Source organism: Oncorhynchus mykiss, chromosome 16 (assembly GCF_013265735.2).
Source record: "Oncorhynchus mykiss isolate Arlee chromosome 16, USDA_OmykA_1.1, whole genome shotgun sequence".
Classification (NCBI taxonomy): Eukaryota; Metazoa; Chordata; class Actinopteri; order Salmoniformes; family Salmonidae; genus Oncorhynchus; species Oncorhynchus mykiss.
This window is the reverse complement of record NC_048580.1, coordinates 47,431,501-47,459,240: the sequence shown is the minus strand read 5'-3', so window position 1 is coordinate 47,459,240 and position 27,740 is coordinate 47,431,501. Positions and strand designations below refer to the sequence as shown.

At 47.1% G+C, this 27,740-nt stretch overlaps 1 protein-coding gene across 9 annotated transcripts in view; it reads left to right on the top strand.

The window, feature by feature from the left end:
• Positions 1–27,740, top strand: part of LOC110492148 (calmodulin-binding transcription activator 1) — a 499,040-nt gene that overhangs the window by 449,034 nt on the left and 22,266 nt on the right. For all 9 annotated transcript variants that reach the window (XM_036947094.1, XM_036947088.1, XM_036947092.1 and 6 more), the window contains 3 exons: positions 8,215–10,520; positions 15,796–15,922; positions 16,203–16,337. In XM_036947094.1, coding sequence (XP_036802989.1) covers positions 8,215–10,520; positions 15,796–15,922; positions 16,203–16,337 — 2,568 coding nt within the window. The remainder of the gene's footprint in view (positions 1–8,214; positions 10,521–15,795; positions 15,923–16,202; positions 16,338–27,740) is intronic.

The window sequence follows — 27,740 nt, the reverse complement described above, 5'->3', positions numbered from 1 at the left end:
TCTACCCTACCTGTACTCACCTGCTCTGTCTACCCTACCTGTACTCACCTTCTCTGTCTACCCTACCTGCACTCATCTGCTCTGTCTACCCTACCTACACTCACCTGCTCTGTCTACCCTACCTGCACTCACCTGCTCTGTCTACTCACCTGCTCTGTCTACACTACCTGTACTCACCTGCTCTGTCTACACTACCTGTACTCACCTGCTCTGTCTACCCTACCTGCACTCACCTGTTCTGTCTACCCTACCTGCACTCACCTGCTCTGTCTACCCTACCTGTACTCACCTGATCTGTCTACCCTACCTGCACTCACCTGCTCTGTCTACCCTACCTGCACTCACCTCTGTCTACCCTACCTGCAGTCACCTGCTCTGTCTACCCTATCTGCACTCACCTGCTCTGTCTACCCTACCTGCACTCACCTGCTCTGTCTACCCTACCTGCAGTCACCTGCTCTGTCTACCCTATCTGCACTCACTTGCTCTGTCTACCCTATCTGCACTCACCTGCTCTGCCTACCCTACCTGCACTCACCTGCTCTGTCTACCCTACCTGCAGTCACCTGGTCTGTCTACCCTACCTGCTGTCACCTGCTCTGTCTACCCTACCTGCACTTACCTGCTCTGTCTACCCTACCTGCACTCACCTGCTCTGTCTACCCTACCTGCACTCACCTGCTCTGTCTACCCTACCTGTACTCACCTGCTCTGTCTACCCTACCTGTACTCACCTGCTCTGTCTACCCTACCTGTACTCACCTGCTCTTTCTACCCTACCTGTACTCACCTGCTCTGTCTACCCTACCTGCACTCACCTGCTCTGTCTACCCTACCTGCACTCACCTGCTCTGTCTACCCTACCTGCACTCACCTGCTCTGTCTACCCTACCTGCAGTCACCTGCTCTGTCTACCCTATCTGCACTCACTTGCTCTGTCTACCCTATCTGCACTCACCTGCTCTGCCTACCCTACCTGCACTCACCTGCTCTGTCTACCCTACCTGCAGTCACCTGCTCTGTCTACCCTACCTGTACTCACCTGCTCTGTCTACCCTACCTGTACTCACCTGCTCTGTCTACCCTACCTGTACTCACCTTCTCTGTCTACCCTACCTGCACTCATCTGCTCTGTCTACCCTACCTACACTCACCTGCTCTGTCTACCCTACCTGCACTCACCTGCTCTGTCTACTCACCTGCTCTGTCTACACTACCTGTACTCACCTGCTCTGTCTACACTACCTGTACTCACCTGCTCTGTCTACCCTACCTGCACTCACCTGTTCTGTCTACCCTACCTGCACTCACCTGCTCTGTCTACCCTACCTGTACTCACCTGATCTGTCTACCCTACCTGCACTCACCTGCTCTGTCTACCCTACCTGCACTCACCTCTGTCTACCCTACCTGCAGTCACCTGCTCTGTCTACCCTATCTGCACTCACCTGCTCTGTCTACCCTACCTGCACTCACCTGCTCTGTCTACCCTACCTGCAGTCACCTGCTCTGTCTACCCTATCTGCACTCACTTGCTCTGTCTACCCTATCTGCACTCACCTGCTCTGCCTACCCTACCTGCACTCACCTGCTCTGTCTACCCTACCTGCAGTCACCTGGTCTGTCTACCCTACCTGCTGTCACCTGCTCTGTCTACCCTACCTGCACTTACCTGCTCTGTCTACCCTACCTGCACTCACCTGCTCTGTCTACCCTACCTGCACTCACCTGCTCTGTCTACCCTACCTGTACTCACCTGCTCTGTCTACCCTACCTGTACTCACCTGTTCTGTCTACCCTACCGGCACTCACCTGTTCTGTCTACCCTACCTGTACTCACCTGCTCTGTCTACCCTACCTGTACTCACCTGCTCTGTCTACCCTACCTGTACTCACCTGCTCTGTCTACCCTACCTGTACTCACCTTCTCTGTCTACCCTACCTGCACTCATCTGCTCTGTCTACCCTACCTACACTCACCTGCTCTGTCTACCCTACCTGCACTCACCTGCTCTGTCTACTCACCTGCTCTGTCTACACTACCTGTACTCACCTGCTCTGTCTACACTACCTGTACTCACCTGCTCTGTCTACCCTACCTGCACTCACCTGTTCTGTCTACCCTACCTGCACTCACCTGCTCTGTCTACCCTACCTGTACTCACCTGATCTGTCTACCCTACCTGCACTCACCTGCTCTGTCTACCCTACCTGCACTCACCTCTGTCTACCCTACCTGCAGTCACCTGCTCTGTCTACCCTATCTGCACTCACCTGCTCTGTCTACCCTACCTGCACTCACCTGCTCTGTCTACCCTACCTGCAGTCACCTGCTCTGTCTACCCTATCTGCACTCACTTGCTCTGTCTACCCTATCTGCACTCACCTGCTCTGCCTACCCTACCTGCACTCACCTGCTCTGTCTACCCTACCTGCAGTCACCTGGTCTGTCTACCCTACCTGCTGTCACCTGCTCTGTCTACCCTACCTGCACTTACCTGCTCTGTCTACCCTACCTGCACTCACCTGCTCTGTCTACCCTACCTGCACTCACCTGCTCTGTCTACCCTACCTGTACTCACCTGCTCTGTCTACCCTACCTGTACTCACCTGCTCTGTCTACCCTACCTGTACTCACCTGCTCTTTCTACCCTACCTGTACTCACCTGCTCTGTCTACCCTACCTGCACTCACCTGCTCTGTCTACCCTACCTGCACTCACCTGCTCTGTCTACCCTACCTGCACTCACCTGCTCTGTCTACCCTACCTGCACTCACCTGCTCTGTCTACCCTACCTGCAGTCACCTGCTCTGTCTACCCTATCTGCACTCACTTGCTCTGTCTACCCTATCTGCACTCACCTGCTCTGCCTACCCTACCTGCACTCACCTGCTCTGTCTACCCTACCTGCAGTCACCTGCTCTGTCTACCCTACCTGCAGTCACCTGCTCTGTCTACCCTACCTGCAGTCACCTGCTCTGTCTACCCTACCTGCACTTACCTGCTCTGTCTACCCTACCTGCACTCACCTGCTCTGTCTACCCTACCTGCACTCACCTGCTCTGTCTACCCTACCTGTACTCACCTGCTCTGTCTACCCTACCTGTACTCACCTGCTCTGTCTACCCTACCTGTACTCACCTGCTCTGTCTACCCTACCTGTACTCACCTGCTCTGTCTACCCTACCTGCACTCACCTGCTCTGTCTACCCTACCTGCACTCACCTGCTCTGTCTACCCTACCTGCACTCACCTGCTCTGTCTACCCTACCTGCAGTCACCTGCTCTGTCTACCCTACCTGCACTCACCTGCTCTGTCTACCATACCTGCACTCACCTGCTCTGTCTACCCTACCTGTACTCACCTGCTCTGTCTACCCTACCTGTACTCACCTGTTCTGTCTACCCTACCTGCACTCACCTGCTCTGTCTACCCTACCTGCACTCACCTGCTCTGTCTACCCTACCTGTACTCACCTGTTCTGTCTACCCTACCGGCACTCACCTGTTCTGTCTACCCTACCTGTACTCACCTGCTCTGTCTACCCTACCTGTACTCACCTGCTCTGTCTACTCACCTGCTCTGTCTTCCCTACCTGTACTCAACTGTTCTGTCTACCCTACCTGCACTCACTAGCTCTGTCTACCCTACCTGTACTCACCTGCTCTGTCTACCCTACCTGTACTCACCTGTTCTGTCTACCCTACCGGCACTCACCTGTTCTGTCTACCCTACCTGTACTCACCTGCTCTGTCTACCCTACCTGTACTCACCTGCTCTGTCTACCCTACCTGTACTCACCTGCTCTGTCTACCCTACCTGTACTCACCTTCTCTGTCTACCCTACCTGCACTCATCTGCTCTGTCTACCCTACCTACACTCACCTGCTCTGTCTACCCTACCTGCACTCACCTGCTCTGTCTACTCACCTGCTCTGTCTACACTACCTGTACTCACCTGCTCTGTCTACACTACCTGTACTCACCTGCTCTGTCTACCCTACCTGCACTCACCTGTTCTGTCTACCCTACCTGCACTCACCTGCTCTGTCTACCCTACCTGTACTCACCTGATCTGTCTACCCTACCTGCACTCACCTGCTCTGTCTACCCTACCTGCACTCACCTGCTCTGTCTACCCTACCTGTACTCACCTGCTCTGTCTACCCTACCTGCACTCACCTGTTCTGTCTACCCTACATGTACTCACCTCTTCTGTCTACCCTACCTACACTCACCTGCTCTGTCTACCCTACCTGCACTCACCTGCTCTGTCTACTCACCTGCTCTGTCTACACTACCTGTACTCACCTGCTCTGTCTACACTACCTGTACTCACCTGCTCTGTCTACCCTACCTGCACTCACCTGTTCTGTCTACCCTACCTGCACTCACCTGCTCTGTCTACCCTACCTGTACTCACCTGCTCTGTCTACCCTACCTGCACTCACCTGCTCTGTCTACCCTACCTGAACTCACCTGCTCTGTCTACCCTACCTGTACTCACCTGCTCTGTGTACCCTACCTGCACTCACCTGCTCTGTCTACCCTACCTGTACTCACCTGTTCTGTCTACCCTACCTGCACTCACCTGTTCTGTCTACCCTACCTGTACTCACCTGCTCTGTCTACCCTACCTGTACTCACCTGCTCTGTCTACTCACCTGCTCTGTCTACCCTACCTGTACTCACCTGTTCTGTCTACCCTACCTGCACTCACTTGCTCTGTCTACCCTACCTGTACTCACCTGCTCTGTCTACCCTACCTGTACTCACCTGCTCTGTCTACTCACCTGCTCTGTCTACCCTACCTGTACTCACCTGTTCTGTCTACCCTACCTGCACTCACTTGCTCTGTCTACCCTACCTGCACTCACTTGCTCTGTCTACCCTACCTGTACTCACCTGCTCTGTCTACCCTACCTGCTCTCACCTGTTCTGTCTACCCTACCTGTACTCACCTGTTCTGTCTACCCTACCTGCACTCACCTGCTCTGTCTACCCTATCTGCACTCACCTGCTCTGTCTACTCACTTGCTCTGTCTACACTACCTGTACTCACCTGCTCTGTCTACCCTACCTGTACTCACCTGGTCTGTCTACCCTACCTGCACTCACCTGCTCTGTCTTCCCTACCTGCACTCACCTGCTCTGTCTACCCTACCTGCAGTCACGTGGTCTGTCTACCCTATCTGCACTCACCTGCTCTGTCTACCCTACCTGCACTCACCTGCTCTGTCTACCCTACCTGCAGTCACCTGATCTGTCTACCCTATCTGCACTCACCTTCTCTGTCTACCCTACCTGCACTCACCTGCTCTGTCTACCCTACCTGCAGTCACCTGCTCTGTCTACCCTATCTGCACTCACCTGCTCTGCCTACCCTACCTGCACTCACCTGCTCTGTCTACCCTACCTGCAGTCACCTGCTCTGTCTACCCTACCTGCAGTCACCTGCTCTGTCTACCCTACCTGCACTCACCTGCTCTGTCTGCCCTACCTGCAGTCACCTGCTCTGTCTACCCTACCTGCAGTCACCTGCTCTGTCTACCCTACCTGCACTCACCTGCTCTGTCTACCCTACCTGCACTCACCTGCTCTGTCTACCCTACCTGCACTCACCTGCTCTGTCTACCCTACCTGTACTCACCTGCTCTGTCTACCCTACCTGTACTCACCTGCTCTGTCTACCCTACCTGCACTCACCTGCTCTGTCTACCCTACCTGCACTCACCTTCTCTGTCTACCCTACCTGCATTCACCTGCTCTGTCTACCCTACCTGCACTCACCTGCTCTGTCTACCCTACCTGCACTCACCTGCTCTGTCTACCCTACCTGTCCTCACCTGCTCTGTCTACCCTACCTGCACTCACCTGCTCTGTCTACCCTACCTGCAGTCACCTGCTCTGTCTACCCTATCTGCACTCACCTGCTCTGTCTACCCTACCTGCAGTCACCTGCTCTGTCTACCCTACCTGCACTCACCTGCTCTGTCTAGACTACCTCATGAATTACTGTTGTAGTCACGTTCTGTTGCATAATTCAACAAGTGTGTCAATAGCAGGATACATTAAAAATCAACACGCTTGGCTCTAGATTACCCCTATTTATACATACTTTACATTGTTTGGGGCTCCCGAGTGGCACAGTGGTCTAAAGCACTGCATCTCAGTGCTAGATGCGTCACTACAGACCCTGGTTCGATTACAGGCTGTATCACAACCAGCTGTGATTGGGAGTCCCATAGGGCGGCGAACAATTGTCCCAGCATCGTCCCGGTTTGGCTTGTGTAAGCAGTCATTGTAAATAAGAATTTGTTCTTAAGTAACTTGCCTAGTTAAATAAAATAAAATCATTTGCAAAATCAGACATAATATCACTATAATCCGAGTGTTCATCTTCAAAAGTTGCTTTCATTTCAGCGTATCTACACTGAACAAAAATATAAACGCAACATGAAACAATTTCAGTTCATATAAGGAAATCAGTCAATTTAAATGAATCCATTAGGCTATGGATTTCACATGACTGGGAATACAGATATGCATCTGTTGGTCACCGATACCTTAAGGTAGGGGCCAGAAAACCAGTCCGTATTTAGTGTGATCACCATTTGCCTCATGCAGCGCGACACACCTCCTTCACATAGAGTTGATCAGGCTGTTTGTTGATTGTGGCCTGTGGAATGTTGTCCCACTCCTCTTCAATGGCTATGTGAAGCTGCTGGATGTTGGCAGGAACTGGAACACGCTGTCGTACATGTCGATCCAGAGCATCCCAGATGGGTGACATGTCTGGTGAGTATGCAGGCCATGGAAGAACTGGGACATTTTCAGCTTCCAGGAATTGTCTACAGATAGATCCTTGTGACATGGGGCTATTTATTATCATGCTGAAACATGAGGTGATGCCGGCGGATGAATGGCAGGACAATGGACCTCAGGATCCCGTCACGGTATCTCTGGTCATTCGAATTGCCTTCGATAAATTACAATTGTGTTCATTGTCCGTAGCTTATGCCTGCCCATACCATAACCCCACCGCCACCATGGGGCACTCTGTTCACAACGTTGACATCAGCAAACCGCTCGCCCACACGACGCCATCTGCACGGTACAGTAGAAACCGGGATTCATCCGTAAAGAGCACTCTTCTCCAGCGTGCCAGTGGCCATCGAAGGTGAGCATTTGTCCACTGAAGTCGGTTACGACGCCAAACTACAGTCAGGTCAAGACCCTGGTGAGGACAATGAGCACACAGATGAGCTTCCCTGAGATGGTTTCTGACAGTTTGTGCAGAATTCTTCGGTTGTGCAAACCCAGTTTCATCAGCTGTCCAGGTGGCTGAGATCAGAAGCCGGATGTGGAGGTCCCGGGCTGGTGTGGTTACACCTGGTCTGCGGTTGTGAGGCCGGTTGGACGTACTGCCAAATTCTCTAAAACGATGTTAGAGGCAGCTTATGGTAGACATTCCTGCAGTCAGCATGCCAACTGCACGCTCCCTCAAAATATGTGTTGTGTGACAAAACTGCACATTTTAGAGTGTCCTTTTTTTGTGCACCTTTATAATGATCATGCTGTTTAACCAGCTTCTTGACGTGCCACACCTGTCAGGTGGATGGATTCTCTTGGCAAAGGAGAAATGCTCACTAACAAGGAATTAAACAAATTTGTGAACCAAATTTGAAAGAAATAAGCTATTTGTGAGTATAGTAAATGTCTTGGATCTTTTATTTCAAACATGGGACCAACACTTTACATGTTGCGTTTATATTTTTTAGTTAATAGTAATTTGTAAATATTTAAACTGTATTAAATTCTAACTTTTTTCAATTCCACCAAAAATGAACACCCATTAAAATAAAGTTCTCTTTCTTCTCTTTCTTGTGACGTGTCGAGACAGTTCATTAAATCTCCGACTAATATTCTCGTAGCCAGTGTATTCCATTGAACCCATTTCAGCCAGTACCGGGGTGTGTTTGACAGGTGATTACAGACATTTCCGCAGTCGTAACGTTGACGGGGGGGGAAAGGACAGGCACAAGCAAGAGTATGAAAGAGTCCCAGGAGTCAAATGAAAGTAATTAATGCAGCGAGATTTAAGGGACAAGTGGAAATTCACTGTACTATTCTGCATTCTTTGTAAATGACTGATGACTTCTCCTGTACCTAGAGCTATCTCTCAGTAACCTCTCCTATCTCCCTCTAACAGGCGCAGGGAGCAGTGTGCACCACAAGTGCAACAGCGCCAAACACCGCATCATCTCCCCCAAGGTGGACCCCCGTGGAGGCTACAGCAGCGGTCACTCTGAGGTCCAGAACAACGACGTGTCCGAGGGCAAGACCGAGCACAGCAGCCATGGAGGGGGGGGGAAAAGTTACGGAGGGGGAGGCGGCAGCGCCAGGGAGAAACGCAACGGCAAGGTCCACAAGCCTGTTCTCCTGCACCAGAACAGCACCGAGGTGTCCTCTACCAACCAGGTGGAGGTCCCTGACACCACCCAGAACTCCCCCGTGTCCATCAGCAGCGGGCTGAACAGCGACCCAGACATGGCTGACAGTCCCGTGGTGACGGGCATGGGCCACGTGGCTTCCGTCCTGTCCAGCCTGTCCCAGAGTGTATTCATGTCCGAGGTGACCGGGGACCCCGGCTACAGCATGTCACCCAATGGGGGCCCCAACGCCCACCTCATGGGCCCCGACGCAGCCTCCCAGGGACTGGTGTTGTCCGGTGTGGTGGCAGACAACCACAAGTTTGCCTTCCCCAGCGGAGGGGCAGGGGAGGGTCCCGGGGGGGCAGGGGGAGCAGATGGGCTGTCCATGCTGTCTGCAGCCGGTGTGTCTGAGGAGCTGGTCCTGTCCAGCAGCCTGGATGCCGGAGGCATGAAGATACCTGAGACCACCATGAACTTTGACCCTGACTGCTTCCTCAACAACCCCAAGCAGGGCCAGACCTACGGGGGCAGCAGGCTGAAGGGGGGCGGCAGCTCCTCCTCTTCCTCCTCTTCCTCCAATGGCACCAACGGCAGTATGCAGCGCTCTCCATCCATGTCAGACTCTGGATACAGCTTCAACTCTGCTCTGGTGAAGAACATCAAGACGGAGGACATGTCCTTCGAGCAGCAGCTGGCCACAGAGCAGGGCTATCAGGTGGGGGCGGTGGTGAGCTGTGGAGGAGGTGGAGCTGGTTCCTCTGGGGCTGGTTCAGCGCAGGGCTCCCTCGGCCTGACCCCGGCTGGCTCTCTGCTGCCCTCTGGAGGAGGCCTGAGCCCCAGCACCACCCTGGAGCAGATGGACTTCAGCGCCATCGATGCCAAGCAGGAATACTCCTCCGGGGCTGGGTCAGTGGGCTATGGCCAGGCTATAAACAGCCCCCACCTCTCCCACCAGAGCCACTCGCCCAGCTTCTTCCTCCAGGACACCCAGCAGTCCGGCCAGGCCCAGCAGGGCAGGTCCTCCATGGGCCAGAAGACTCATCTGATGGAGCACAACTCCCACGACTCCACAGCCTACATGGGCCTGCAGGTGGTCAAGACGGACTCCCCTGGCATTAACGGCCACCTCCACCACCACCACCAGAGCCACCACAGGGCCAACTGCAACGGGGGCTCCCCCACCGAGGGGCCAGGGCAGGGGCCTGGGTCTCTCCAGCTTCTACAGTACCAGGGGGGCTTCCCTGGGCTGGGACCAGAGCATGAGGAGGTGGTGGGTCTGGAGCAGCCAGGAAGCGTGGGCTCAGGCCAGGCAGGGGGAACAGAGAATGGAGAGGGCCTACTGAAGCCTGGGGATCACCTTCAGGCCTGTGGAGGAGGCAACCCAGAGGGAGGAGGGACAGAGCACTACCTGCAGCAGGCCAACGGTGGAGGAGGTCAGGGAGGCGGAGGAGGAGGGGAAGGAGTGACCATGCATAACGGAAATGGCATCAACAACGACGGCAGCAACCGCTCACAGCAGCAGCAGCAGCTGCAGCCCCTCCTCCAGGGGGCTGGGATGGTCCAGGGCCTCTACAACACCGTAGGGCCCCACCAGGGCCTGGGCGGATCGGGCTCTAACGGCGGAGCAGGAGGGGGAGGCATGGAGATCAGCCTGGACCACTTCGACATCTCCTTTGGAAACCAGTTCTCTGACCTCATAAATGACTTCATCTCTGTGGACGGTAGTGGAACCAACATGGCGGCCGGGGGAGCTCTTTACAACCACCAGCTGGTGGCCAACCACGGCTCAGAGGGTCAGGCCACGCCTAGTGGAGCTCCCCAGCAGGGCCAGGAGGACGGAGGGGTAGGAGGGGCCCGGGGGGCAGGATACAGCCCCTCAGAGCTCTGTCTCCAGCCGTGCTGCAGCCCTCAGTCTCTGGGTGCGGGGGCTGGGGGTGCAGGGACGGAGTCAGGCTCTCTGGCATACATGGACGTGGCGGAGGTGGTGTCTGCAGCCGTGGCCCACGGGGCTCTGGGGATGTTGCAGGCCACAGGGAGACTCTTCATGGTCACTGACTACTCGCCCGAGTGGTCCTACCCTGAGGTGAGCTTCCACCACGCTAGCAGTGCATGTACTCCTAATTTCACAAAGCATTACACTCCAGTTGAGTTACCAAATGTAGTTACAACATAGTTTTGTAGTTGTGATTGGGTAAACGCATAGAGAGAGGCATTTTCTCAAGTTTCACTTTGGTCAGACAGAAATAATGGATCTCCTTCAACCAACCTGAACTGCCAAAATATAGGAAAGACTTTAGTAAACGAGGGATACAAACTATATTGAAAGAAGGTGCTTCCACACAGGTGTGGTTCCTGAGCAATTTCTAACCAACGAATTAACATCCCATCATGCTTAGGGTCATGTATAAAAATGGTGGGCTGGAGGCCTCCAGAGTGGCGCCACTGTATAAAGCACTGCATTGCAGCGCTTGAGGCATCACTACAGACCCGGGTTCAATCCCAGGCTGTGTCACAGCCGGCCATGACCGGGAAACCCATGAGGCGGTGCACAATTGGCCCAACGTCGGCGGGTTTGGCTGGCCGGGATTTCCTTGTTCCATCGCGCTCTAGCGACTCCATGTGGTGGGCCGGGTGCCTGCAAGCTGACCTCGAGTCGCCAGCTGGACGTGTTTTCTCCGACACATTGGTGCGGCTGGGTTAAATGAGCAGTGTGGCTTGACACGGTCGCGTTTCGGAGGACACATGGCTCTCGGCCTTCGCCTCTCCCGAGTCCGTATGGGAGTTGCAGCAATGGGACAAGACTGTAACTACCAATTGGGGAGAAACAGGTTGTAAAAAGTACAGAAACAAACGCTTGGTAGGCCCAGTTGCTCAATATTTTGGCTACCATTGCTATGCACTCATGGGATGACAATACCCCCATCCACAGGTCACTGAATGGTTTGATGGGCATGAAAATGATGTAAACCATATGCCAGTCACCAGATCTCATCCCAATTGAACACTTATGGGATTCTGGAGCGGCGCCACCATCAACAAAACACCAAATAATGGAATTTCTGGTGGAAGAATGGTGTTGCATCCCTCCAACAGAGTTCCAGAATGGATGCCAAGGCACTTTGAAGCTGATCTGGCTCGTGGTGGTCCAACGCCCTATTTAGACTCTTTATGTTGTTGTTTCCTTTGTTTTGGCAGTTACCTGTACATATCAACGTAGTTTGAATGAACTGTAATATCACTGTTCAACCACCGGATGGCAGCTCAATAAAGTACAAAACAGAGAGTAGAGTCTGTGTAATGCCAGTAACACTGTTCAACCACAGGATGGCAGCTCAATAAAGTACAAAACAGAGAGTAGAGTCTGTGTAATGCCAGTAACACTGTTCAACCACAGGATGGCAGCTCAATAATGTACAAAACAGAGAGTAGAGTCTGTGTAATGCCAGTAACACTGTCCAACCACAGGATGGCAGCTCAATAAAGTACAAAACAGAGAGTAGAGTCTGTGTAATGCCAGTAACACTGTCCAACCACAGGATGGCAGCTCAATAAAGTACAAAACAGAGAGTAGAGTCTGTGTAATGCCAGTAACACTGTTCAACCACAGGATGGCAGCTCAATAAAGTACAAAACAGAGAGTAGAGTCTGTGTAATGCCAGTAACACTGTTCAACCACAGGATGGCAGCTTAATAAAGTACAAAACAGAGAGTAGAGTCTGTGTAATGCCAGTAACACTGTCCAACCACAGGATGGCAGCTCAATAAAGTACAAAACAGAGAGTAGAGTCTGTGTAATGCCAGTAACACTGTCCAACCACAGGATGGCAGCTCAATAAAGTACAAAACAGAGAGTAGAGTCTGTGTAATGCCAGTAACACTGTCCAACCACAGGATGGCAGCTCAATAAAGTACAAAACAGAGAGTAGAGTCTGTGTAATGCCAGTAACACTGTTCAACCACAGGATGGCAGCTCAATAAAGTACAAAACAGAGAGTAGAGTCTGTGTAATGACAGTAACACTGTCCAACCACAGGATGGCAGCTCAATAAAGTACAAAACAGAGAGTAGAGTCTGTGTAATGCCAGTAACACTGTTCAACCACCGGATGGCAGCTCAATAAAGTACAAAACAGAGAGTAGAGTCTGTGTAATGCCAGTAACACTGTCCAACCACAGGATGGCAGCTCAATAGAGTACAAAATAGAGAGTAGAGTCTGTGTAATGCCAGTAACACTGTCCAACCACAGGATGGCAGATCAATAATGTACAAAACAGAGAGTAGAGTCTGTGTAATGCCAGTAACACTGTTCAACCACAGGATGGCAGCTCAATAAAGTACAAAACAGAGAGTAGAGTCTGTGTAATGCCAGTAACACTGTTCAACCACAGGATGGCAGCTCAATAAAGTACAAAACAGAGAGTAGAGTCTGTGTAATGCCAGTAACACTGTCCAACCACAGGATGGCAGCTCAATAAAGTACAAAACAGAGAGTAGAGTCTGTGTAATGCCAGTAACACTGTCCAACCACAGGATGGCAGCTCAATAAAGTACAAAACAGAGAGTAGAGTCTGTGTAATGCCAGTAACACTGTCCAACCACAGGATGGCAGCTCAATAATGTACAAAACAGAGAGTAGAGTCTGTGTAATGCCAGTAACACTGTCCAACCACAGGATGGCAGCTCAATAATGTACAAAACAGAGAGTAGAGTCTGTGTAATGCCAGTAACACTGTTCAACCACAGGATGGCAGATCAATAATGTACTCTCCCCTATGTATTTATTTGGACAGTGAAGTTAGAACTTTAAATGTGGCTCTATACTCCAGCATGTTGGATTTGACATCAAGTGTTTTATGTGAGGCGACAGTTCAGAATGTCACCTTTCATTTGAGGGTATGTTCACACACATCTGTTTCACCGTTTAGAAAGGAAAGCACTTTATGTATCTAGTCCCCCCATTTGAAGGTGTCATAAGTATTTGGACAAATTCACTTATAGTGTATTATATTTACAGTCAAAAGGTAAGTATTTGGTCCCATATTCCTAGCACGCAATGATTACATCAAGCTTGTGAATACACACACTTGTTGGATGCATTTGCAGTTTGTTTTGCTTGTGTTTGTGATTATGTTGTGGGATAAATCCATTTGAATTCAGTCACTTTTTGACAGCACCCCCTTTTGATTTGAACGATACCTTCCATACATATTTGCCCGTCGTAGAAGTGCTCAGAAGGGGACTTTTTGGACCTGAATGTCCGAACATTCAGGAGATAAAGGTGCTCATAGTTGACCTATTCTGCACACCCCAGCATACCATGAGACATCCAGGTCTTCATCACTGGGAAATAGAAACGGTTGATATTATTTAAAAGCTTAGAAACAGGGTGGTCAAACTATTTGATCATTTCTGGAGGAAAAAAATATACATGTAATAATGTTCCTTTTTTTACCTTCAATGTCAATTAATAACGCTTACTTACACTCCAATTTGTTTCATATTTGCATATTTTGTCATTTAGACCCTATTTGATATCATCTATCATGTGTTGTTGAGACACAGCATGCTCTTCAATACAAGGTGGGTGTCATATTTTGACTGATAAATGTATTAAAAAGTGGAATCAAATTTAAATTTCAACTTTCAAGTAGTACTACAAAGATGGTTGGAGGTCCACACAACAGAGAATGTTGACTTGAATGGGAATACCTGTTGTTTTAAATTAAACTGTCCTCCATTGGAAACATATTGAAATCATAGAAATATAGATAGTAGAATAGACATTACTATTTAGGTTAACATTCGACAGTGGGTGGACCGGTGGTCCTCTAGTAATTAGAAGTTAAAAGTTAAATGTCAATGCTGTACCATCTAAATTGCAGTGGTCTGAAGGGATAGGTCCATTCTATGAACGCTATTTCTATTAATGAAACAACACCCACCCTGTATTCAGGAGCATGTTGTGTCTCAACTGATGGCGGCCACAACACAAACACCTCAGATGATGTAAATTAGCGTGTAAGCTACTACATGTGCAAATATTTAAAGGTTAAAGTTTTTTAATTTAAAAAAATATATATCATAAAATAGTTTGACCATCCTGTTTGTAAGCTTTTAAATAATATCATAGTTTCTATTTCTCAGTGAGGTCCAAAAAGTCTCTTTCTGGGCATTTCTTCCATGGGCAAACATGTATTTTTTAAATATTTTTTATATATATATATATTTTTTAAACTTGGCAAGTCAGTTAAGAACAAATTCTTATTTGCAATGACAGCCTACCGGGGAACAGTGGGTTAACTGCCTTATTTTTACCTTGTCAGCTCGGGGATTCGATCCAGCAACCATTTGGTTACTGGCCCAACACTAGGCTACCTGCCACCCCATGGAAATATAAATGGATGATACATAATGTATTGTGTCATTTTGGAGACTCTTTTATTGTAAATAAGAATACAATATCTTTCTGAACACTTTTACATTATTGTGGATGCTGCCATGATTACCGATAATCATGAATGAATCGTGAATAATGATGAGTGAGAAAGTTACAGATCCAAAAGTATCATACCCCATACATTACAATAACAGGGGAGGTTAGCATACCCCCAAGACATGGGGGTATTTTTGGGGGGCATGATATTTATGCCTCTGTATTTATGTATTTATTTATGCCTCAAACTGCAAATGTATCCAACAAGTTTGCAGAGTCACAAGCTTGACGTAGTCATTCTGTGCTATAGCAATATGGGACCAAATACTAAAAAATTTGACTAAATTGAATACACCAGAAGTGAAGTTGTCCAAATACTTATGACACCTTCAAATCGGGGGGACTAGATAGTCTAACATGCTTTCACTTCTACACGGTACAACAGATATGTATGAAAATACCCTCAAATAAAAAGTGACAATCTGTACTGTCACCTTTTTATAAAACATTTCAAACCCAAAATGCTGGAGTATAGAGCCAAATTCAAAGTTTTAGCTTCACTGTCCAAGTAAATAAGTAAGGAAGGGGAGTGGACTATGTACAGAGAACTTCGGTTTAACGCCAATGACACTGTTCATCCACAAGATGGCAACCACTTTGGTCAGACAGAAAAATGTCCAACCACAGGACGGCAACGCAGTAAATATAGCAGAGACAATAAACGGTTGTGTAATGCCAGTCTTCCACCGCTAGGTGGCAGCAGTTTGAAAATTACGTCCCTGTGTTCACGTTATTCCTACTATTCTCCATAAGATGGCAGCATTACATTAAATCATGGCCAAATTCACACTTGTTCCCTAATACCCAGTATAGGTCCAGATGATCCAGTTTCCCGCCCTGTGAGTCTGTGTGCTATCTGTTTCAGGGAGGAGTGAAGGTGCTCATCACTGGTCCATGGCAGGAGGCCAGCTCTAACTACAGCTGCCTGTTTGATCAGATATCTGTCCCTGCCTCTCTCATCCAGCCTGGGGTGCTACGCTGCTACTGCCCAGGTAAGACTGGTCTCAGTGGCCTGGCCTTTGCACACCCTCTGGTCCTTCCACCAGGGTTAAACTGGAAACACCGTGTACTGTACCTACCAGGGATATCAGTCGTTATCTTTTGTCTCTGTTCCTCAGTTGAGATTGTGTCCCTGGCCACTGAGAAGTTTCAAGAAGAAGAATATAATGTGCCTATGAGGTCTACAGGTGGTTAGAGTCAGGAGTGTTGGAGTTGTAGCAGTTATCAGTGAAGCGTCTGACTCGGACTCCCTCTGTCTGTCTCTGTCCACAGCTCATGACACTGGGCTGGTGACACTGCAGGTGACTGCCAGTAACCAGATCATCTCTAACTCAGTGGTGTTTGAGTACAAAGCCCGCGCTCTGCCCTCACTGCCCTCCTCACAACACGACTGGCTCTCACTGGACGGTAAGATGTCTCGGTCTATCTTCCTCTCTCTTTTTGCCTCACTATGTCTTTCTGTGTCTCTTTGTTTCTCTCTGAATCCCCCTCTCTTCTTCTCACTGCTTCCCCCTCTCTTTCTCTCTCATTCTCCTTCCCCGTCTCTTTCTCTCTCATTCTCGATCCCGTCTCTTTCTCTCTCGTTCTCCTAACCTGTCTCTCTTTCTCTCTCGTTCTCCTTCCCTGTCTCTTTCTCTCACTCTCTGCTTCCCACTCTCTCTTTCTCTCTCTCCCTGCTTCCCCCTCTTTCTCTACTTCCCCTCTCTCTTTCTCTCTCTCTCTTGCTCTCCCTCTCCCTGTCCTTCTGCCCTGGGCACCAGTGAAGTGCTATCTGCTGGCTCATCCTAAATGACTCTCTGCTGTGCTGTCGTGTTGCTGCTCTGAGTGTCACAAATCACAACTACCTGTCCATTTACATTAGAGGCTGTTCTAGAGGCATGTGGCTGTGTGGTGGTGTGTCCATGGTCCATGATGGACAGTAATTACTTGAAGATTGAGTTGGATTTCAGTACATTGGAGAGCACTAGTCCTTTTCCTGTTGTCCTGTATCTGTGAGAGGATCCAGTAGTGTTAATAATGTGGTCTGATAGACATTTCGGAATCAATATCTGCAGTGAATCAACTTCATTATGGGCTTTCAGGACCATGGAGAACACTAGTCATCAGTCATCAGGTGTGATAGCAGCAGTGAGTCAACTCCATTGGGATCTTGGGATCAGGTTTTATTTCAGGACCATGGAGAACACTAGTCTTGTTCTGTGTCTTCAATGTTTTCTGATGTCAGGATCAATAGTTGGGTCAAATGAGTACCTTTTGGGTAGTGTAAAGATTTTATTTCACCTAGTTTTAACATTCTGCCATACAGAGCACATGTTCAACATAATACAAAACACATTTTCCCATCTCAAGAGGTTAATACCAAAATGACTACACTAAGAGACTATTAAGTGCCACATAAAGTAACAGGGTTAACGATTCAATCAGCCATAAATCCCATGTCATAGGAAATGGAAGCTTGTTGTGTGCAACAGGGAGGGGCAATTGAATGCAAGCTTCATTACAATTACAAATGAATTGTAATTGCTTAAGAAATTCTAGCCTGTCTATCTATGGGGAACAGGGTTGACGTGTTGTGCTTGACGCCCTCAGTTTTCCACCACAAAACTAGAAAACTAGAAAATGGCCAAAAACAGTAGAACCAGCTCTTGCTTTTTACATGGCCATTTGCCTTTTAGAGATGCAATGTTTCTTTTGAACATGAAAAAAGATGCACATATACCGTTACACCATATTGAAACCAGAGTTCAGTTCACGCGACAGGGTTGACATTAAAACGAGGGACAGACCTTTCACGTGATTAGAGGAATCACATGAAATTACTTAAATGACTTTGTCAAAGAAACAATAACGGGGGCTTTACAGTAATGATAAAACGTGTTGGGGTTAAGTGGGTTACAATCTTCCTAGAAGTCACAGAGGGACATGTCTAAATGCAGCATTTTCACACTTTAAGCAAGTCTTTATTCATACATAAAACATCTGATTGGATGAATTCTTCATGTGGTCTATATTGAAGGGCACTTGGTTTAATAAAACGGCCTTTCAACCTTCAATATTGGTGCAAGATATTAAAGTGAAACGGCACTCCGTTCGTGGAACGACCCAATTGCAGTGGATCAACTGTAGTAGAAACTCAGTTCATCTTGGGTTTGATTTGGACCATGGCCCAGAACCATGAAGAGCACCAGTCCTTGTCCTGTGTCTTTCAGACGATGCTATTGTGTTCTGATAGACATGTCAGGATCAATATCTAATAGCTGCAGTGAATCAACTAAGTTGATCATGAATGTTAAGAGTCTTGGCATTACTGCAAATAGATCTCCTAGAACCACTATGACATACGTGAGTGTATGTTGCTCGGCACACATGGGTATTTAGATTGGCTGCACAATGAAGACTCGGGCTCAAGGGCTTCGCAGCAGGAAGTCTTGTGAATTAGTATATTTAGACTGCAATAGAGTGAGACACTGCAGGGATGTGTGTGTGTGCGTGCGTGTGCGTGTGTGTGTGTGTGTGGAGCTGAGCTGGGATAGAGTGTTGCTACTGCAGTGTGTGTGCGACTGTGCATTGACAGGCTAAAGTAGGGCATGGTGAAGAGAGGGGAGGAGAGTACAGGAGTGGGCTGACGGGACAGCTGCATTGCAGACGCCCCTTGAGGGAGTGGGATTGAATAATCAAGAACCACCGGCTCCCAGGCAGACGTGGTGCGGCGGAACCAGTGTATCCCTCCACCATTCATTCATACAATACACTCACCCTACTTTATCTGTCTCACAGGTCCATTCATACAGTACACTCACCCTACTGTCTCTGCCTCACAGGTCCATTCATACAGTACACTCACCCTACTCTATCTGTCTCACAGGTCCATTCATACAGTACACTCACCCTACTCTATCTGCCTCACAGGTCCATTCATACAGTACACTCACCCTACTGTCTCTGCCTCACAGGTCCATTCATACAGTACACTCACCCTACTCTATCTGCCTCACAGGTCCATTCATACAGTACACTCACCCTACTGTCTCTGCCTCACAGGTCCATTCATACAGTACACTCACCCTACTCTATCTGTCTCACAGGTCCATTCATACAGTACACTCACCCTACTCTATCTGCCTCACAGGTCCATTCATACAGTACACTCACCCTACTGTCTCTGCCTCACAGGTCCATTCATACAGTACACTCACCCTACTCTATCTGCCTCACAGGTCCATTCATACAGTACACTCACCCTACTGTCTCTGCCTCACAGGTCCATTCATACAGTACACTCACCCTACTCTATCTGCCTCACAGGTCCATTCATACAGTACACTCACCCTACTCTATCTGCCTCACAGGTCCATTCATACAGTACACTCACCCTACTCTATCGGCCTCACAGGTCCATTCATACAGTACACTCACCCTACTCTATCTGCCTCACAGGTCCATTCATACAGTACACTCACCCTACTCTATCTGCCTCACAGGTCCATTCATACAGTACACTCAACCTACTCTATCTGCCTCACAGGTCCATTCATACAGTACTCTCACCCTACTCTATCTGCCTCACAGGTCCATTCATACAGTACACTCACCCTACTCTCTCTGCCTCACAGGTCCATTCATACAGTACACTCACCCTACTCTATCTGCCTCACAGGTCCATTCATACAGTACACTCACCCTACTGTCTCTGCCTCACAGGTCCATTCATACAGTACACTCACCCTACTGTCTCTGCCTCACAGGTCCATTCATAGAACCAGTCTCACTACTCTACACTCCACAGTAAGCTAAGGAGCTGAGGGAAAACAGAGTCTGATCTATTACCTTACAACTTCTATTAACCCTTTACCCACTCCCGCTCTCTGCCTTGATATTATCTTGCTATTGGCATTGGCTTGTGGTTGTGGTTGTGGTTGCATTTTGCCGGTTATTTTGGATCCTCTCATTTGCCATGTATGGTAATCATTTATTTGATGTATTTTTCCACTCTGTTCATGTCCAAAGATTTCATGCTGGCTTTTCAGATATATGACTCTGTTGCCTCATGCCTGTCCTGATGATACTTATAAATACTACATGGTGTTTGTTAAGTTCATCCTGCTAGAATCGACAGAGCCCTGAAGCAGCTGGTATAGTCCCAGATAGCACCCTATTCCCTATATAGTGCACTACTTTTGACCCGAGTCCTATGTGTGGAATAGGGTAGCATGTGAGGGGGGGGGGGGGGGCGCAACCTAAGCCTGGGTGGTTGAACAGGCCATCCCTTGGTCACTTGTCTCAGGTGAATTGATTCAGATTGGATCCAGATGATTGGTGAGAGAAACTGATTCAGACTGGTGTCAGTTGATCCATTCATGTTTAAAAACTCAACATAGCAATTGTTTGTGTGTTGGAGATTTCCTTTCTATTTAGTATAGTCTTTTTTTCCATAAACCTGGCAGGACTGAAGGTATGCGAGTTCCCCCTTTTCTTTAAATCAAATTTTATTTGTCACATACACATGGTTAGCAGATTTTAATGCGAATGTAGCGAAATGCTACAAATGCTTGTTTTACATACTACATTGTTGCAATGCTCTATTTAAGAAACACTCAACTCAATGTAAATCAAAGTGGATAGATTGTGGTTTTCTTAATGCTGTTTACGCCGGGACTGCAGTGGCTGGTATGATTAACATACTCATTGTCAGTAACCTTAGTGACAAGAGAAAAAATAACAAGGTGATACAATCCAGGATCATCCCCCCTGCCCTTTGCCCTCAGAACAGCCTCAATTTGTCGGGGCATGGACTCTACAAGGTGTCAAAAGGGTTCCACAGGGATGCTGTCCCATGTTGACTCCAATGCTTCCCACAGTTGTGTCAAATCAGCTGGATGTCCTTTGGGTGGTGCCACATTCTTGATACACACGGAAAACTGTTGAGCGTGAAAAACCCAGCAGCGTTGCAGTTCTTGACACAAACCGGTGCACCTGGCACCTACTACCATACCCCATTTAAAAGCACTTAAATATACACAATCCATGTCTCAATTGTCTCGAGGCTTAAAAATCCTTCTTTAACCTCTCCTCCCCCTAATCTACACGGATTGAAGTGGATTTAACTGGTGACATCAATAAGGGATCATAGCGTTCACCTGGATTCACCTGGTCAGTCTGTCATGGAAAGAGCTGGTGTTCCTAATGTTTTGTCCACTCAGTGAATATGTAGCCATTTTACAGCTGCACAATTTATTCTATTAAAATAAAGAATATAGTACGATATAGATGTTCATATGTCCACCTAATGCATTGTATACCGCTGCCTTTACATGCTTCATTTAATGACATTTTGCACGCGCTACAGCACAGATAAACGTAACCTAGAAAAGACACCATTCCAGAGCTACTATATATGTAATGCGACACTTAACCATTTGTGTGCCTATATTGATCCATAATTCTCATTAACCTACATCATTGAATTCCCATTCTTTAATAATAATAACAAGAGTTTAAATTTGCAGTCGGGTATAAGCTAAAGCTATTGGGCTCTCTTTCCCTTATCCGTTCATTCTGAAACTGTGCTGTGATGTGCTAATGGTACGTACACAGCTTCCTGCCTTCCTTGATTTGTCATAATGCAGAGTGGGGGAGGGGCGCTTTTCCTTTCCTCTGCAGCACTGCAGGTACGGAGCCATGGGCAGGACAGAAAACACTGAGATCTGGGCTGCAGAACAGGCTATTACCCACTAATCATTCTCTGTCCATGGTCCTGGATGGTCCCGGTGAGCACTCGCTAATCGGGTACTGGTTCGTTAGGAAGACAGTGCGCGCCAAATTAAGCCACACAGAGCTGCTAACCTCACCGGTTGGTTCTCCATCTAATCTGAAAGTAAAGAGCTGTAGTGAAACTATCTACCTACCCGCATAACAAACCAAAGAACTGACGGTAGTCTACACAATGCATGGTCACCGTGTGCATGTTAGGTAGGCTAAATACGGTAAATTAGCGCAGACAGAGCAACAAGCGGTTGGCTCCAAATGAATAATTTTGATATAGACTGGAGCTGACATTTACCACGGGAGATAACGGATCCTTTGAATGCTACTCACTTCCAGGGACAATGAATCGAAGTAGGCCTAGCTGCAGGATACATATCAGGATGCGTCGGATATTTTCCCATAGGATCAAATCTAACGAGAGAAAAACCGAATTGTACAAAACATTTACCCACCTCAGTTCTGTGTCGGTCGGCAGTTGAAAATGAAAAAGTAAAAGTAACATTATAAATAGTAATGAGAGCGACAAGTTGGCGCGAGCTTTTAAAAGCTCGACGGCTTGAAGGGAAAACTAGGGCGTCTGTTTACCTGCGGCACGTGCGCACGACGTCTACTCGCAGCCATACGTTTTATTTTACTGCAGGCTAGTGAGGGACCGAGTAGAGAGAAGCACAGGAGGGGAAGGAGGGGTCGGAGAGAGAAAGAAGTGAAGGGGAGGGGGCTATGATGGGAAGAGTAGTGAGCGGTCTTTATCTCTCTCTATCTTCCCTCACGTCGCTCTTCCACTTTGTTCTATTGTTGATGAGTGCTCTATTGAGCTTCTACACGTAAAGGATATTTTTACTCATAGCGTCATCCATTACCTAGAAACTGTGGGAATTGGGAAACTGTGCACATAATTGAAATGCAGCATGCTTGGACTTTTGTCAGGATGCCAGTGAATTACATCTGCTTTTCCTAAAGAGAAGGGAAACAGTTTTGCTCTTCAGGGGGATTCTACCAATGGAAAATGAAGTAGAAGGTTAGATGTGTTTAGTTGCATATTTGCGGTGTTGTGGTGTATCTGTGTGTTATCTACTGGCGACTAACAGGAGAAGTTCAGTTACACAGGCGTTAGCGGTATTACTCCAAGGCTGACTGTACATTAACTCTGTACTGTTTCTAGACGAGTTATACCCTGTCAGGTTAAGCAGCCCGTCTGGTCGTTTACTATTGTTGGTCATGTTTTGTTGTGTGCTTTCTCAAAATGTTTAGTTTCACTGTCTGTGACTGGCTCCTTCATTTCACACTGTAACAGTAGAGTAGTTCGTGTGGAACTACCACTGTACTCTTTCAATCTGTCTCATTATATCCCATTTCTGTTTTATTTGCATAGTCAATTAAACTGAAGCTTATCATTGGTTCCAGCACTATCCTGAACATGCATAGGCTTTAAATGGTAGCATGGTTTCACAGCTTAATATCACAGCATAAGTGTTACTCAAAAAGCCAGGTAGGTTACCAAAAGCCTGAAACTGTCGGCGGTGACAGGCGGTGATGCTTTCACGTGTAGGTGAAGGAAGTTGTTAGGATACAACTACTAGAGATGCCTTTTTGATGACTGGACACTTCAAATACTTTGTCTCGTGGCTTCAGCGATATTCTGCAGAAGGGTTTTGTTACTAAATAGCTTTTCACGGGTTTCTAATAGCGCATTTCCCCCCTCTTGTTGATCATGTGATTTAAAAGTATCGAGGAGTCAGGCTAGGTGGCTGTCTCATCCTGTTGTTCGGTCATGCCATCTTTTTAGCTTCGGTCGCTAAATCATATGCATCTTACAACATGCCACAGTTGTGAAACTGGTTTTGTCTCATTGTATCTTCTGTATTATGAGCACGCGAGAACTAAAGAAGTCAGTTACTATTCATTAGTTTTCTAGCATCAAGTAAGCACGCAAAAGGTAGCCTGCTGTAGCCCTCCTGGTCAACTTGCTTTTGAATTTAAGAAACACGATGCAGTGGATAGCAAAATGAGCGCTCGCGTAGCTTATTCTGTAAAGTCTGCGAGAACGTTTTCAGCACCACGGGTCATTGGACAGCGACATTAGCGCGCCTCTATTTGCGAAAAGTATGCAGTTCACTTAGTATCATGTTATTTTAGCTCTTCCCGTCATGTTTAATAACTGTAACAAGTCTGTTGATTTTAATGTAAACTCCAAATGTAGCCTATTACTCTCCCCCTCTGCAAAAAATATACCCTTTACCCTCTAAAAAGCCCTGTCGAGTTGGTGTCACATGACTGCATGTATTGACTATGTGAAAAGTAGAACAGAACTTCAGTGGCATGTTGCAGTCAGTTTATCCTGTAGGACATTGGCAGATGTCAATTGTTGTTAAACTAATGATAGCAGCACAGAAACCAGAGAAGCTATTATAATGTGCCTACCGTAGTTTGTTTCAAATGCAATTGTAATAATGTACTGCTGCAGGAGTTTGTCTTTTCAGAAATGGTTGATAGAATGAGAGCAGCTCCAGTGAAGTGGAAATGCTTACCTGGGAATGGCCAGCCTCTGGGCATGGCTTTGCAGAAATGGAACCTGTGGAGGGAGGAATTGGCTTTTTGGAGAACATGACTCATTTGTTTCTTCTCTTTATGCATTACGTTTAAGGCAATTTGTGTCTTCTCTCTTTGCATCCCCTTAAGGCAATTTGTGTCTTCTCTCTTTGCATCCCCTTAAGGAAATGTGTGTCTTCTCTCTTTGCATCCCTTTAAGGCAATTTGTGTCTTCTCTCTTTGCATCCCCTTAAGGCAATTTGTGTCTTCTCTCTTTGCATCCCTTTAAGGCAATTTGTGTCTTCTCTATTGGCATCCCCTTAAGGCAATTTGTGTCTTCTCTATTGGCATCCCCTTAAGGCAATTTGTGTCTTCTCTCTTTGCATCCCCTTAAGGCAATTTGTGTCTTCTCTCTTGGCATCCCCTTAAGGCAATTTGTGTCTTCTCTCTTTGCATCCCCTTAAGGCAATTTGTGTCTTCTCTATTGGCATCCCCTTAAGGCAATTTGTGTCTTCTCTCTTTGCATCCCCTTAAGGCAATTTGTGTCTTCTCTCTTTGCATCCCCTTAAGGCAATTTGTGTCTTCTCTCTTTGCATCCCCTTAAGGCAATTTGTGTCTTCTCTCTTTGCATCCCCTTAAGGCAATTTGTGTCTTCTCTCTTTGCCTCCCCTTAAGGCAATTTGTGTCTTCTCTCTTTGCCTCCCCTTAAGGAAATTTGTGATAACCCAATTCAAGTTCCCACACATAAAACTTTTTTAGCAAATGTGTCTGTGTGCCTCTTCAATAGCTCTACCATAAGTTATAGTTGTTGGTAAATATTAATAGCTAACCCCTTACTGTTTACTCAGGCTGAGCACAGTATACTGTCAATAGTTGTGTTTCCAACACATAGCAGTGGGGGACTATTACTTGCCAAGATGCTGTCATATCATACCACAAGTCAGAACTATTACTGACACAGACAGGTGACTTTACATTGCTGTGAAACATGCAGTGATTTAAATCAAATCAATGTTTATTGGTTGCGCACACCGTTTTGCAGATATTATCACAGGTGCAGCGAAATGCTTGTTTCTAACTCCAACAGTACAGTAATATCTAGCGATACAATCCAAACATTTTAAGAAAGATTAAGACATTGCTTCTGTTTAGCTGACTAACAAGTGTAAGCTGTGCCTTCATACAGCTGCATAAGGGTATTGTGTTGTCATTTATCATAGTGTCATTCCATGTGTCTTCTTTAGGATAGCATTTTCCTGGTGTTATGAATAGGACACTGTAGGGCTAGTTACAGAGGGTCAAAGACTATAACCACAAGGCATGCTAACCTCTCACCATTAACTATAACAGGGGAGGTTAGCATGTCTTGGGGGTATGATCTTTGACCCTCAGTGTAACTTTCGCACTCATCATTATTCACAATTCATTCAGGATTATCTGTAATCATGGGTAGTATCCACATGAAGGTAGAAGTGTTTAGAAACATATTCTATTCTTATTTAAAATAAAAGTGAATTCAAAAGTACATAATACATTATTTACCATGAATTTCTATTGGGCACAAAATAATCTGAAACACAACCAAAACGAACTGCAAATGCATCCAACAATTTTGTAGAGCCACAAGCTTGATGTGCGTGCTAGGAATATGGAACCAAATACCACACTTTTGACTACTTTATTTCTAAGAATCTTTAGGGGTGTCAATCATTTTGACCCCTTCATATTTGTAGATGTTTATTTCTTGTTAAACAAAATCTCTTTCTCCAAGCAATATTATTAGCATAAAATAATGTAATTTCCCCAATTTTTTTGAGCATACAATATAGCTCAGTATTTGAACTATAGAGTGTATACAGTCATTATTGCTCATCGTTATCAAGGGTGTCAATACTTTCGGACATCGGCGTACGTGTACAGGTCTAGTGTGATACCTTCTGTGCTACACTCTACAGTGCACGTTTGATATCATCATAGGTTTTGTGTAGTAATTAGCACAGCAGGCGCTTGTCATTTCCTGTAATAGCAGATACCAAGCCGTAATTCCCCTTTGTCGTCTCTTCTCGTGGCAGTTCACTGGCTTGTGAGAGCAGAGCAGTCTGAAATATAGAGTGCCTCGTCAGTCTTGACGTTGAATTGAAATTGAGCTGCTTCACCTCTGGAGCTGGACTGATGCCGTGAGGTCAGGCGCATACTACCTGGTTAGCTGATTTCCAACCTTGCCAAGCGGGACTGTCATATTAGGAGTCGCTAAACAGGCTTATGTGTGAAGTATAAAGCATCCATCGGCTTTTTGTTGCAGCTGTGTGCCCCTCTATTGTTATGTGTGAAGAATCCTGTAGAGTGTAGAAGAACCCTGTTGCATGAACGATCTGATTCTATCTGAATTATACAACGATAGAGGAAAAGCCTCAGCTAAACTTGTTGCTTTACATTAGTCAATACTAATGTGTTGCGAGAGAAGGTGAGAAGCCTACTTCCGGGTTTTCTGCTGATATATACTGTACTTGTTAACCATTACTGTGCAATCGATGCAACATGGATTTTCTCCTACAGAATTCATGTGCGATGAAGGTCCCGGGGGTTACGAACCAGGTTAGAGATGGATAAACTTTATTAGTCCACTCGAGATGGAAATGTGTCTTCTGTTTTTATCTGCTTCTGCTTTGATTCACCCCCCCCCGACACACACACACACACGCGCGCGCGCACACACACACGCACTCACGCGCACGCACTCACGCGCGCACACACACACACACACATTAGGTTGGAGAGGCTGGTGCAATGCCCAATGAGCAGATTAGTTCCTTGCTCAAGGGAACCCTTCTGGTTGCATGCTCAACCCCGCCAGATTTTTACCCCCATCAGCAGTGGAATCCGAACCGGTAACCCTCCGGTTGCTGGCACGCATCTCTAACCTCGGGGCTACCGCCACCCCATAATAACATAGAGCATAACATAAAGCAACATTACAATTACAATAATAAAAGCTGCATCAATAGACTGCACTTTTCCTCTCATTGACCCCTATAATCACGCAGGTAGATGTTTATTGGGATGAGTCTTGTCCTTGAGGCAGAACTGAGCTATTTCTGCTAGATGGGTCAGCTCCAAAGTAAAAATTGACTATATTGTAAAGATTAATGGAAAAAATGTATTTTTGGTCTTCATTTAAGGTTAGGCATTAGGGTTAGCAGTGTGGTTAAGGTTCGGTTTAAAATCTGAATTTATGACTTTGTGGCTGTGCCAACTAGTGACCACTCTGCAGAGCCGCCTCCAGAACAATGACAAAAAACGTTAACGTGCGATAATCACTACAGGACATTAGATTCCATCTATGTAGTGTTCATAATAGGAAAGGTCTGGTGTTCTTCTGATTTTGACCCATGACGACCCTTGTTGTTGTTTCTTTGTTGGGTCAAGCTGACACATTTGTGGGGTCAATGTTTTCAGATAAATGCACTCTCCTCAAACAAATTAAGAAAATTGAACTTGTTTCTGTGGTCTTAACTT